Below are 13,910 nucleotides of genomic sequence, written 5' to 3'. Positions count from 1 at the left end.
AGTAGTGTGTATTAAATATGACTGTATTAAGAATTCCAATGAGGAGTTCATCCAATTCAACCATTTTTTTTATAAGCTAGGAATGTGGAAATGTGCGATTTTGTCACATAAAGGCATTTTATGCCCCCTTTAAAACATCAAATAACCTTAGGTAGCACGGTTGGGTTTGGTATTTCTAAATGCCATATAAAGGGTTAAGAAAAACTGTTCGCATTTCCAAATAAAATGTACTTATTCACTTTATATGCAGAATTTTACTGATCAATTAAAAAAAAAAAAAAAGTCATCTAATTGAAAGTCCTTTTCTAAATGTAATTCTGGGATACTCTATTGTAACTGAAAGACCAAATTCTAATACTAAAATTGAGAGCCAAAATGCTTAGAAAATATAAACTTGACAGACATGTCACTCATCACCTCACCGAGCAAGCTTGGCACAGTGTTGCTTGTTGCTACAGCAGAAACTGCTTTGAGGACACGGGAGGCCTGGCGCCTCCAGGAGGTGCTGCTCTGATCCCACAGGGAGGTAAGACCAATGATTAGACACTGCAGTTCCTGAGTTTCCACCAAACTCTCCACATTCGATGGCAGTCTACACAGCTGAAGTAGAACCTAAAAGGAGTAAAGACAGTTTACTAAAAACTGAAAGGAGAAAAAGGACTATAGGTGCGTATTATGCAACAAAAAAATAAACACCTAATGAGTAAAATTTGAATATTAATGGCTCAGTTCAATAACAATTTACCTGTGTCAGTGGCTCCTGGAAGGTCTCTTCGATACCAATGTTCTCCTTTTTAGCCGGAAGGCACACCAGCAGGTACAGACTTTTTACCAACGCAGCAGGGAGACCAGGGTTCAGACAGGACAAGATTTCCTACAAGCACACACACCAATGTTGAGACATTCACTACCCTCCAGAAACAAAGCAAAAATGACCAATAATTAAAAACGTATTTAAAAAAACAAAACAAATGATAACCAGTTCACCATCATATATGAAGTGTAAGCATGGTGTATATACTCCTGACTGGGGAAGGTTACAGTCAGTTATCACTCACTGTGGTGTCTGCTGTGAGCAGCAACAGGGATTTCAACAGCAGCCATCCGAGAGTTTCTTTTATTTCACATTTACTGTCCTCACAAGGCCTTCGGAAAAACTGTACCACCTCTTCACGGGATCTTTCTGAGAACGTAAAAAAAAAAAAAAAAAAAAAGTTAGTGAGCCTTGGCGGGAGTAAAGTAAAAGAGGACAAAAGTAAGTGAAATTGAGAAACGCTGTGACAAAAATATTCCATGCCGTCACAGAAAGGACAGAAAACTGAATCTTAATATAGACTGCAGTCGAAGCATGACAGCGTAACACTTAACTTTCAGAACACGAGTACTTTATTTCTATTTTGGAATCAAGTAGAAAAGCTTATTTTCTACAAACATGAAACACGAAAGTGCCCATATTGGATCTTTCAAAGACCATTATAGCAGCTGCATTACAAACTACTACTAAGTATGTATAGATAAGTTTCTTAGTCATACCCACAGAGCAACATGTATTTGAACAGACAACTATAAACCACAAGCCGGGGAGTATGAGGTGGGAAAAGGAGAATTTGATCAAACAAAAAAAGGAATCAATATCATTTCTTTTAGCTTTCAGTTTTCAATAACATGGGATGTCTTTAGAAAATGAGAAAAAAGAATTTTTTTGAAGCACAAAACAAAAAAAGCAGAAGTGGGTAAAAAGGGCAGAAAGTCCCTCGTACTCGAATAAAAGCACCGTTTGCTGATGTGAGCTGATGTTGGTACCTGCAGGCCTGTCTGCCAATCTGTGGTGGAGATTATAGATGACGGTGTCAGCAGTCAGAGCTGCAAGCCCTTTAATGTCTAAACCTTCAAATCTGCCACCGTCTTCACAGACCTAGGATCAGAAGAGTGAGATTTCATCAAGTAATACTGAAAGCATAAAAACACATTTTCAAATGTTAAGATGTAGAAGATACTGAGAGTGATATTCTATGATTGCGCTGCACAGTCTGGTTTGTGTTCGGTGGACGCAATTTATATACCTCGAAATAAAAACACAATTTACAGCATATTTGCTCAATAAAGCATTAAAGTTTCAAGGCTGGTTCAGGTGATTAAACTGCATGTGATGGTAAATGTAATGTCAGAACACACAATAGGGTTAATCCTTGTTTGTTACGTCTTTGCTATAAATTGCAGGGCCCTATTGTAGTTGGATAACAGCCTTTGCTAATGCACAATGCAATAAATAATGGAAGTCATTGCATACTATACACTCTTTTCAGTTCCGTAAGAGGATCACATTTCACTGAGTTTGCTGTTCTTAAGTGAGACCCAGTGTTCTGGTCAAATCTCTGGTCATGAGGCTTTTACATACACCAGCACACACACACGCACGCACGCATACACACGCATGAATCAAGCAGTGATTATGACCACAGCTCTAAGTTCAGTCACTGGCTTTGTACAGACACACGCACGCACATTGGCACGCTCGCAGACTGTTGTGTGTACATAGGTGAAAAAAAATTCTAAAAAGATCCCAGGTTTCCCTGGAGTTCTTACACAAGTCGAGTGTATAAAATGTTAATGTTCCATGTTTACAGTTTATCAAAGGCACGTTTTGGCTTCGCGTGACAGCTCAAGAGCTGCAGAGAATTTCTAAGAAACGACATGCAGATTTGCTTCAATGACTGTTCATGATGGGATCAGATATGGGTCCAACATTCGACTGGAGCCTCCGATAACATTTTTCTTGTGGTTTGGATCAGTTCTTGAAGCATCTTTTTAACCTTTTTAAAGCCAATTATCAATTACTGTTGACATTCTGCTTCAAATTATCCTGAAATGATTTAATTATGCTGCTCAAGCTGATGGTGAAGTTAGAAAACGTATTTTGAGAAAAACACAAGTACAATCAGCCCTTTGGATTATTAAACTGGACAACAATAAATAAATGAATGAGAACTTTACTTGCACATATTGTAGTCTCTGTGTTACATACCTGTATGTAGAGAGGCAGGACTTTGAGCAGACGGTCCTCTATATGTCCCACAGCAACAAGGTCAGCTTTGTGGTCAGGACTCGGGTATTTGTGAAAGGCCAGTTCCTGCAGTTGCTCCCTGAGCACTTGTGGGAGCTGAGGGTTCCTACAAGAGCCCTCCACTTTGTCCACCTTCAGCTCAACAGAGACCGATAACTCCCCCGAAGCACTCAGCTCCCCAGTTTCCTTATTGATCCTCTCCCCTTTCACAGTCTGATCCTGGAGGAGGAAGCAAATGTTTTCAATAACATTCCTCATAATTGGCAAACAGATAGGGAGCATCATGCTCACAAAACTGTTTAATCATATTTCATAAGTCTGACTCACTCTCCAAAACAAAATGGGTCCCAAATTAAACCCCCTGTCATCCTTTCCAGGGCTCACTCTCTGCACTGAGAAACCACTAGACAGGAGACCAGACCACTGCTAGTCATGTGCGATTCTCATTAAGTGATTATCATATTCTGCAAAGGATCCGCATAGTGTCTAATTCAGCAATTAGAAAACATCTAATGGAAGTAATTACCAGCAATAAAAAGTTAAATTCCTTTCCTAGCTACAAATGTGCCATGTCAATGTTTAACACTCTTTAATGTAAATGTTTGTTTTTCAGACAGGAGCAGTCATTGTGCCACTGTGCGCTGACTGTACATCCATCCATTCTCCACAGTCACCTTATCTAACTTCATCCAACAGCTGAGGGCGAGAGCCAGTTCAAGCTGGCTTTTAATGAAGGACAGTTCACACAAATCCCCCACCCATGGACACTTTAGTGTCACCTTTACCAAACATCCCTGTTCTGGACTGTGGGAAGAAACTAGTTTACCCATAAATAACAAATACACAGTAAGGACATGTAAGGGCCACACGACATACAATTAAACCTGGAACGATAACAACCCCCTTTGTAAAAATGACAAAACACTGATTTATTATACAGAACATAAATGCAATAAATCAGGAGCTTTACTTTTTCCAAACTGAACATCCATTTTCCCAGCAAGGGCTTTAAATGTTTAATACAAATTGAATAGAGAGAAGCAATGTGCAACACAAGTGTTACATTTCTGTGTCACAGTAAGAGAGGAGGTGAGGATAAATCCCACTGTTAAGCAGACACAATAATAACAGTAATATCATATCAAATCATCCTCTACTTGGAACCAGTGGTGAACAACAAGGAGACAAATCTTTACAGTCAAATTGATCACTGATAAGCCTGAACCAGTAAATGGAGTTATGACTGTAAGCAGAACTCAAGGCGACTCACATTCCAGAGAAATTCATGAACACTCCAAGGTTTCCCCACATGAGAAATATCCTGTGTGGAATGTGATGAATGCAGAAACGCACCCAAAGGTGCTCCTACACTGGAGAACTCAAAAAATGTGTGACAGCCTCACAGTCAAGTGCGACCGAGTGACAAATGTGTGAAGCCCTGGGAACAGTGAGCCACCAGAACATCAGGAATCTTACCTGGACGCCAGTGAGAGCCATGCCCCTGGCTCTAATACCACGCTGGTGTCTGTGCGTTGCTCCTCCACCTGAGTGAGTGATCTGCCTCTGCTCCCATGTCAAAAACAAAAAAGACACGCAGAGGCCTGCCAAAGCATGACTGACGCCAACTGTAAGGACCTTTCTGTGAAACTACCCGCCCCTTTCTAATCTGCACCAAGCAGGCTAAACTTTGAACAGGCAGAGCAACTCAGATCAGCTGGTGCAGGTCATGTGCCTGCTTACTTCCTCAGAGAAGCAGAAGTGAAAAAAACAGTTGTTAGTCTGGTTGGAGGAAGCCCTCCCACTGCAGCTTAAAGAAGAGTCCCGATTCTTTTTATAGCTGTGTCATGTAAGGCAGTAATGCCGTGAATCACACTGACAAGATCCCATGATTCACCAAAGTAAAACCCACAAACCTGGCTTGAAATTATTGGTTATTGTCCATAAACAGATCTGACCCACTGGAACAGTTTGTAAGAACATTCACAATTTGTTGATATTAATTCATCTGACAGTAATTTACGTTTAAGACAATAAATCTTAATTCAGCACTTCTGAAAACCAGGATTTTAAACAGAGCATAACTACATTATTTAATTTATTGACAACAACAATAATAATAATTATAATTATTATAATAATAATAATACAGACACAAAAATATATATATATATATATATATATATATATATATATATATATATATATATATTATATATATTCTTAAATAATATATTCAGTCAAACGTCTTGGATCTCGTTGTTTAAATGACCCGAGAAAACAAAACAAACTCTTAAAAACACAAAACCCAGCCAGTATTATAAATGAATGTCATACATTGTTTAAACTGCCGTAAAGTTTATCGAAAACTAGTGTATTGATCCAGCACAACTTTCCAGATTTGATTCATGTTGGGACTTGGAAAATGGCAATCATAGATAAACATTGCCATCTGGTGGAGACTGTTGATGCAGCACTGTTTCATGTTACCTTATAAATTGTCGCGTGTTGTGCTGTCTATGTTTATATACTTCACATTTATATACCGTATTTATATTATACGTACAATTTGTCTACGCTTTACATTTCATTCTGATACAAAAAGGGAGCAACACCTGTAATTTCATTATATGCGACATTTATAATGACAACACATCTATTCTACTCTGTTCTATTCTATTCTATTCCGTACAGCACTGTGCTGACACCAGCCAAATCCACTACTGTAGAAAATGCCAAAAATTGCAATCAATTTTTAGAACGTCTCAATCAATAAAACAGATTTTTCACTGACTTCTTTCAGAAAAAGAAATATAGACGTGATCAGACATTAGCAAAAAGACTTTATTTTCACAGTGAAACTGAACAAACTCATTGTTAAAATTGTCATCTGCAACATGAAAAAATACGAGTAGTATCATATCATAATTAATTCATATCCTTAACTGGAGTCCTCAGACGCTTATTTTATTCACTTTGCAGGCATGTCCCACGTTATTGGTGTAAGGTAGTTTGACAGAGCTTTGGCTGAACTATGTAACCCACCGTGTTACAGCTTTCACGGTTTAGTGTTAACTAACCTTTGTAAATTGGCAGCATGTGCAATGGATACACTGACGACGTTAATCCATCTGGAATTAAAAACTTAAAAAGGAAATGTCAAGATATTGACGTCCATGTTTTAAACATACAACGCAACATTTTACTAACAAATAATGCCTACGTCTTAATGCCAACAGATTGTGTTTTGTAAATTAAAAAAACAAACAAACAAGTAGGCAATTAGATCTCGTCTCTTGAACTGCTGAACCGTCTCATCGCCATGCCTGTCGAGTCGTATTTATACAAACCACGTGTTTTGTCAGCGCGCTGACGTTTACGAGTCACGTGACCGGACTCCCGCCAATCCGGTGTCCAGGGCGTGGTCTGCTTCAATCAGTTTAGCACAACGAAAGCCTCCAGTTACTTTGCAAGGAAAGATGATCTCCCTGCTCACTTTACATGGTGATGTCGTCCCTTCTCCTTCGAGGAGGTGATTTTTGCTGCAGGTCGCTGCGTCTGTCGGCGGAAACAGTAGAAGGCCTGTGAGCTTCCGCCACCATGCATCCGATGCCCGTGTGCTCCGTGAGCGGTGGAGACATATTCGACTGTATACAGAGAGGAAACATTGAACAGTGCATTCACTTCGTTCAGAACGATCGTTCAGTCCTCAAGCAAAAAGGTAAGATGGACAGACCTACAGCATGAGCTCCTTTGGTGTGGTCAGTGTTTGGTTTTGTTATTATTGCATCTAGAAATAAATAAATAAAAATGTGTTAAACTGGAGGCCACGACTTCCTGATGTGTTTCTGTCAGCAAGGTTAAGCGTCTTCCTCTCTTGTTTTTTTTACATCTCCTCATAATAAAGCTGGGAATATTCTGACCGCAGTGTTCGCCAAGAAACTGTGGCATGAAATCCTACACAACCAAGTTTTCTCGATGACACTGTAATTGCACTGAACACAGCGGATCATTCCCCCCTAGTGTCCTGGTGTGATTTTGTCTGAATGCCAAGGGGAAATCTAACCCCGCAGCAGCACCTCTCTGAGACGGCCTGGCATACATTCTGTGATGGAGAGATGGACAGATCCTGTGACAAGGCAGTACAAAGTCACATTGTGCTGAAGGAAGTCTGAACCCAACTCCGCTGGGTTTCAACAGTCACCAGGCTGACAGGCCGTGCATTTGAGTCAGACATATATTGTTCACCACAGAGACTGCAGATCAGCTGAGGTCAACATCGCCAAAACCCCCATCATGATATCTTTGCCTTCATTCAGGCTGGGGCGGTTTCACCCCGCTTCACTACGCTGCCCTGCATGGTAACCGTGCCCTGGTTGACCTTTTCCTAAACACTGGAGCTGATCCTAACCTGACCTGCGATGCAGGACAGACTGCTTTTCATTTTGCCTGCAGGTGAGCTGCATGTTCAGGTCATGCCAATTGTTCCTGAATGACACTGTTCTTCACTTGTAATCATTTCATGCGCCCATCAGGCAAGGAAACGTGTACATCATACATCAAATGATGCAGTATGGAGCTGACATACGTCTCATTGACTTGCAAGGAAAAACATCCCTGCATCATACAGTTACTGGTGGTAATATGTGAGTGGTGGAAATATCCCAGTACACGTTTTTTTTCCCTGTATTAATGTCCCTGCACTGTGCAGTGGATTATGCATGGATTAACTGTGAGGTTTCTTTCCCAGAATTGCTGTGCACTATTTGTGGGAGACGGGGATGTTCCGCTTCTCGGACACAGACATGTACCAGGTGACGCCTCTTCACCTGGCTGCATCCACAGGCAACACGGAGGTGGTTCGATATCTGCTCAGAAATCAGGTACTATGTTGTCTTTGTACTTAATAATTCCAATTGTCCAGTTCCCAAATAAATATCATTTACAACGGTACCTCTTGTTGCCATTTACACTAACAATAAACATTCAAAAATATACTTAACTGTTAATAAATGTGTGGCAAAAGGGCAAACCAAAGCACAGGGCAGCCGTTGAATAGGTTCACACATTATGATGGTCACAATCAGAAACTTTGTTGTTATTCGCCTTTAAAGCAACAAAACTAGGAGCAACACTTAAATAGTAAAAAGAATAAAAGTGAGCTTAAAAATTAATAATGTAAAAAAATGGATCAGTTTAAAGCTGACTGTCCAAATAAGAGCTGAATCACACTTTTACCAGTTTGTTGGTCTTTTTCAAAACACAACTATTTAAATAATGAACACAATACAGTGATTGTTTTGAAAATGAACAGCTTACTGAGATTATTGATAGACTTCGATAAATAAGTCGTATGTGAGGTGTATTGTTTTTAATATGATATTCTAGTCTTCTTCAGTTGACATGTGAGCTAAATAATTGGCAACATCAAGTGCAACCACAATAGCACAATAGCAAACACACATGCAATTAAGATGTTTTAGCCAGTCTGGATATGATCTAAGTAAAAAAAATCTTTTTTAAAGTTTGCACAATTTCATCCCACAGGAAAAATCCACCGATACAAGTATCAGGGGTCAAACTCTCCAACACTTATTACACATATATCACCGTGGTGAAAAGATTAGTTTGTATTTGTAAATTGTGTGTCAAACATACCCCTTGAGAGGTATCTAAACAACAAGGTAATTAAAAGAAAAAAGGGATTAAAATAGGCAAAAGTTTTGTGATGCACGAGCAAGTGCAACATTACCTGAGACGTGTGAGCTCCACATCGACCTCCACCCCCATACTCTGTACATGTCCACACTTATAGGCACTGTGTGCATATATTTTTATAATTTTTTTTATTATATTGTATTTTATCTGCTTTTTTTAGTTTCTGCTATGTGTGCTTCTTTCTCTTTACTATCCTGTTGTACCACTGCAAATTTCTCCACATGTGAGATAAAGGGATATCTTATCTTATCTTTGTTGGTTTTTTTTAGCGCTGTGCAGTGGATGCAGTTGACCAACAGGGGGCAACAGCACTTCACGTTGCAGCAGAACGGGGTGGAGTGGAGGTGTGCTGGACACTGCTGCAGAGGACAGGCTGCAGGATGCTCCAGGAGAAGAATCACAGCGGCCTCACGCCACTGGATCTCTGCAAGCAGGGGAAGACGTTCAGGTGAATCGACTGTCAGTAGAAACCTGGACACAGTAAAACAGACTGACGGCGTCCTGCGTGAGATTTGAAAAACACACTTTAGCGACTGTATATTGACCATGTTTGCTTTTCTAGATTACTTCCCTTCTCTTGGGATTATGATGCTGATTAATACTTTGTTGGATTTTTCTCCAGACATCAGCAACTCACCAAACTACTGAGTCGGTACATTAATGAGCCTGTACACCACAAACCCCGAGAGTCTCATGGTAAATATCACTCTGTAGTCGTCATTATTTACCCAGCAGTTAAAAATAGAATTGATATCATGATTATGAACACTGTTATGATCAGCATTTCTCAACCATCATGTTTTATGTTTGTGTACTAGTTTAATATGGATTTCATTATTTGTTATATGTTGTTCCTCCTCAGTTTTATACTACTGGACACTTCTCTTTCCCACCCTGAGTGGAGCCACGATACTGCTGATGGCGGCCATGTTGGGAGGCTATGGGGGTTTTATTTGTGGTTTGCTGTTCCCTTGGCTGGCCAGAAGCATTTTCACACAGTACCACCGTATGACCACTTACCAAAGGTTGGAAGGGAAACTGTTGTGTGTGTGTGAAATGTTGTCGTAGGACATATTTTTATTCTCTGTTAAAATATCCTAATTTTTCTTTTCAGGTTGCCTAATCCGATATACATGGGGACTCTTCTCGCTGGCTTGTTTCATTCTTTGCTCTGCTTCTATGGGAAGATGGTGCCTAATATCCTTCACAATGATATCATGTGTTCCACCAGAGTTCTTGATGATTTTGTTTTGAAGTTTGGCAGGATGGTCAATGATGGTTGGTCTGTTGCTCCATAAAAGATTTTAAGGAAAGAAGAGACAAATCTTGGCTAAAGGCGAGATTCACTTTAAAAAAGAAAATTGTAAGATTGTTGTTCCATGATGTTTGTTAAATATAGTTGACCAACCCCAGAGTTATCAAATATTTTGGTCTGTCTTACAATGTTAGAAAGTTATTTCTGGATTCTCATGAAAGTCCTTCTAAAGACTCTTGAGTCTTAACGCTATCATCAGATCAATATACCGGTATCTTCTTATGGAGCATATTCCAATTAAATTTACAGTCATATTTTGCATAGACTGAGTCCTTATGGGACACTCCATAAACTTTGCATATTCAGAATGGTCTTGTCCAGTTTTTGTTTTTTTCATTGAAATTATGAGGATTATTCCTTAGCCTTTTGAATGTGTGTTGTCAAGCAGCTTGTTGGCCCAGCTGTCAATGTTCCACTTCTCCATACTGCTCGGTTTGTTCTGTAAGGTTCTGATTCAGGACCCCGGGGCGCTGGACAAAGCCGACGCAGACCCTCGATACACGTGTATTGCAGACCTTGTGGAGAACAACCAGAGTCCTCAGAGATTCTGTCCATACTGTGAGGTAGGATTTATAGTCAGATCATACTTCAATAAGCCACGATGCATTACGAGCCGCAAATTTTAGCCTGAGATTCTTTAGCCTGTTTGGCTTAAGACCAAAGGATCAAGGTTCAAATTGCACTGCTGAAAAGTCACCGTCTCTTAGTAAGGCCCTTCAACCCTTCAACCTGGAACTGAACAGTGGCTGTCCACTGCTCCTGAGTGGTGCTGATATACTCACACCAAGATCACAGATCTTAAAGGAACTTTTATAATGTATGTGAAAAATGAATCCAACACGTTGACCATATGTAAGGTCATTTTAAAGTGCTGTGGAGCTTCTCCACTTTAAATGTAACTGGTATCTTGGAAAAACATGGCTATAGTATCGAAACAGTTCAGAAGAGAACGTTTCATTTGATATTCATTATTGAGATTTTTTGGTATAAACAATTTTTAGAGTCAGCGTATGCAACACTTTCTTAACTCCTGTGGCGTTGAGTTTGTGTGCAGACAGGATGTGATTTCCTGAGGAGCAGCTCCATATCAGATAACACCACCTTTCAGTTGAATACGACTTATGGTGGGAAGTCAGATTAATCTTCTCAAATCCCAACAATTCAGATACAGGCTGGGGAAAAGGCTGGTTATATCTGGAAAAGCACCCCTGGTTTTAGCTCCGAGGCGACGTTACACTGAAAGTTACTTGCGTCTTTGTGTATTTTTCTCTTTCGAACTTCCTTGTTTCTCTGTTCCTCACAGTTATTTCAGCCCGACTACACGAAACACTGCAAGCTGTGCGAGCTGTGCATAAAAGACTATGACCATCACTGCCTTTTCCTCAACCGGTGCATCGGCCGGGGTAACCACCGGCTCTTCCTCCTCTTCATCCTTGCCATGGCGATGGCCCACCTTCTGTTTGTGGCCACAGCAACAAGTTACCTAGACAGCAAGATGCCAGAGGGCAATCACAGTTTGAGCCTGTGGCTCACACTGCTGGGACAGGAGTTCTGGGTCGTGGTCATGATGGTCATGAATGTACTGACACTCCTGTGGGAGGTGTGGCTTCTGACTGAGCAGTTTGAGGCGATCGCCACCGGGACGACCACCTACTTCAGACAGTGTGAAAGCGCGGTACGACAGAGGTCACGGGCACAGCGTTGGGCTATAGTGCTGTCATTTCTTCTGGAGGGTCGAAGACGGATGGGCAGCGGACAAAGTAGAGGGGACAAAACTGCCATAGACATTTAAACATCCCGTCGGTTGTTGGAGTGCTCTTTGAGTTACATATATTTATGTATTAATGGGCAAAACACAAGTAGGGACTGCATGTATAAAATCGGATTAACATTTTTGATGGCTAAATATTTTTAAAACTTTCACTTGCTACAAAACCATAATTTTAAAAAAAAAGTTCCAATTTGAACTGATATAATGGCAAGATAATGTGTGAAACCTGTGGAATCTCCTCGTATTTTTTTTGTATTGATTCATCTTATAATGTGGCCTAAACTACATCTACTAAGTCAGAAGGCGGTTAATGTGTCTCACCTAATGCCACACATTATTCACATTATTGAACATATCCTGTGAAGCATGCACAGTTCTGGTGGGAATAGTAAATGCAGGATTAAGGAATTGGGTATCCTCAACTGGAAAAAGATTGCAGCAAGGTGTAGAGGCACTCACACCAATAAAAGCACTCAAGCTTTTTGTCTGCGCAAATGACAAGAATCAAACTGATGGGAAACATACCATGCACAAACAAGATCTTTGATAACCAACCAGTAAAAGAAAAATGGGACTGCAGAAGATTACTAAGACTTTAAATATTCACCAGGACAAAGTTAGACAATTTGTGTACAAATGTAGACACTTTAGTACTGTGGCTATGTACTACTACTCTGATCACAGTATGTGCAAAGCCAAATTGACACCAAAGATAGAACACGGGATGCATCTGAATAGGGTTCTTAAATGTGCGTGTTGATTCATGACATTCTTGAGATTCTTTAAGCATGTTTTTAACTGCCAAAAGAACTCTTCCAAAAATGTAAATAATTTGTGAAGTTCACAACTGAGCATTTCGATTAGTTCGATGTGTGGAGATGTATAATAGAGCATGGCAGCATTCGTAACGCATTGTTGATGGTTAGATTCTGTGACAGGGTGGCATGACAGCATGACCTTCCCTCGGTTGGGCTCTCTCTAGATCTCGGCGCAACTCTATGTCATAGAGCCCAACTATGCATGCTAGCACAAACATCCTCTGGATCTGGAGTGATGTGAACTCTTCAGCAGCTGATGGTAGAATAATGGGGGGGTGTGAAGCCATATATATATATATATATATATATATATATACACACCCAGTTGTGGACCTGGCTTGTTACCAAATGCTCCCGATTAGCAATATTCTCGACAGATTAGTGGCAGTAAGCGACGATGCTCAATGACCGTGCCTAATGACTGGTGAGGATTCGCCACCGTTTCGTGCCATTATCTTGATAACACATGAAAACGGGTCGCGACTGTCCTCGACTTCTCTGCAGTACATATCGGATTCACTGGTATTTTCCACCAGCACTGTGCACATTTAATTACTACATTCAATAATAATGTATTTGTTTATACATGTTGCATTGTTATTGCTGACTAATACATGAAACAAGGAATTCCAGGAGTTTAACATACTTATTTGCCACTTTATCGACAGCTGGCACTGCTGTTGATGCATGCAGAAGAACAAAAAGCTTCAAAAATGCATTTGCAAATGCAGATCTAACATTTCACACTATTTCACTTGAAAGCGGGGGGGAAAAAATTGAGTTACAATACTAGACTGATATCTTTTAAGTAATTATTTGGCACAGAATAAAGGATAGTCACCCTGGGAAATCTGTTTTGCACTTCTTGGGGTCCTGCATGCAGTCAAATTATAAATAGCCACTCTCGGTCTACAGAGTCTTTCGTGTCCAGTTAACTTTCTGATAATGTGTCCTTTAGATCCAGTAACTCTGTAATGCCATATGACATCATGACTTGAATGTAATATTTTGAAAAATCTTAATATATTTTAATATAAAGTTAGAGGTCGGGCAGATTATCCATAAAGTGGTTTAAAGGATAACTATCACTAAGAGGTTAGATGTTCGTCTAGATTTTTGAGACATCACTAAATACTTTTAATAGAATGTTACTGAAATACACTTGTTGGTTTACGTACGTCAGCATAAAATACTGAATATTTCTCAAAGTGTGGACGAGCAGGGATG

At 40.1% G+C, this 13,910-nt stretch overlaps 2 protein-coding genes across 3 annotated transcripts in view; one reads left to right on the top strand and one right to left on the bottom strand.

The window, feature by feature from the left end:
* Positions 1 to 4,701, bottom strand: part of wdfy4 (WDFY family member 4) — a 37,394-nt gene extending 32,693 nt beyond the window's left edge. For both annotated transcript variants that reach the window (XR_013936029.1, XM_080481491.1), the window contains exons 1-6: positions 4,541 to 4,701; positions 3,026 to 3,283; positions 1,804 to 1,915; positions 1,059 to 1,183; positions 746 to 874; positions 423 to 612 (exon numbers count right to left, since the gene is read on the bottom strand). Coding sequence is in view for 1 of the 2 variants with exons in the window: in XM_080481491.1 (XP_080337617.1) it covers positions 423 to 612; positions 746 to 874; positions 1,059 to 1,183; positions 1,804 to 1,915; positions 3,026 to 3,283; positions 4,541 to 4,561 (835 nt within the window). In the remaining variant the exon portion in view is untranslated. The remainder of the gene's footprint in view (positions 1 to 422; positions 613 to 745; positions 875 to 1,058; positions 1,184 to 1,803; positions 1,916 to 3,025; positions 3,284 to 4,540) is intronic.
* A 1,835-nt stretch (positions 4,702 to 6,536) lies between these two features.
* Positions 6,537 to 12,357, top strand: LOC308120620 (uncharacterized protein). Its single transcript, XM_080481327.1, has 10 exons — positions 6,537 to 6,782; positions 7,381 to 7,516; positions 7,597 to 7,707; positions 7,812 to 7,944; positions 9,049 to 9,227; positions 9,402 to 9,475; positions 9,642 to 9,804; positions 9,894 to 9,998; positions 10,483 to 10,657; positions 11,398 to 12,357. Exons 1-10 carry the CDS (start codon positions 6,662 to 6,664, stop codon positions 11,884 to 11,886), a joined length of 1,686 nt encoding a protein of 561 aa, XP_080337453.1. The 5' UTR covers positions 6,537 to 6,661; the 3' UTR covers positions 11,887 to 12,357.
* The last annotated feature ends 1,553 nt before the right edge of the window (positions 12,358 to 13,910 follow it).

The sequence above is a fragment of the Lipophrys pholis genome (genome assembly GCF_963383615.2).
Source record: "Lipophrys pholis genome assembly, chromosome: 15".
Classification (NCBI taxonomy): domain Eukaryota; kingdom Metazoa; phylum Chordata; class Actinopteri; order Blenniiformes; family Blenniidae; genus Lipophrys; species Lipophrys pholis.
The sequence above is the reverse complement of the archived record's forward strand: the minus strand, read 5'-3'. Positions and strand labels throughout refer to the sequence as shown.

Bases quoted from the DNA above. Each gene is read 5' to 3' on its own strand.
- LOC308120620 (XM_080481327.1), top strand. From the start codon at position 6,662: ATGCATCCGATGCCCGTGTGCTCCGTGAGCGGTGGAGACATATTCGAC. The intron at 7,517-7,596 runs GTGAGCTGCATG...TGCGCCCATCAG, and splicing joins GCTTTTCATTTTGCCTGCAG to GCAAGGAAACGTGTACATCA. The intron at 7,708-7,811 runs GTGAGTGGTGGA...TTTCTTTCCCAG, and splicing joins ACAGTTACTGGTGGTAATAT to AATTGCTGTGCACTATTTGT.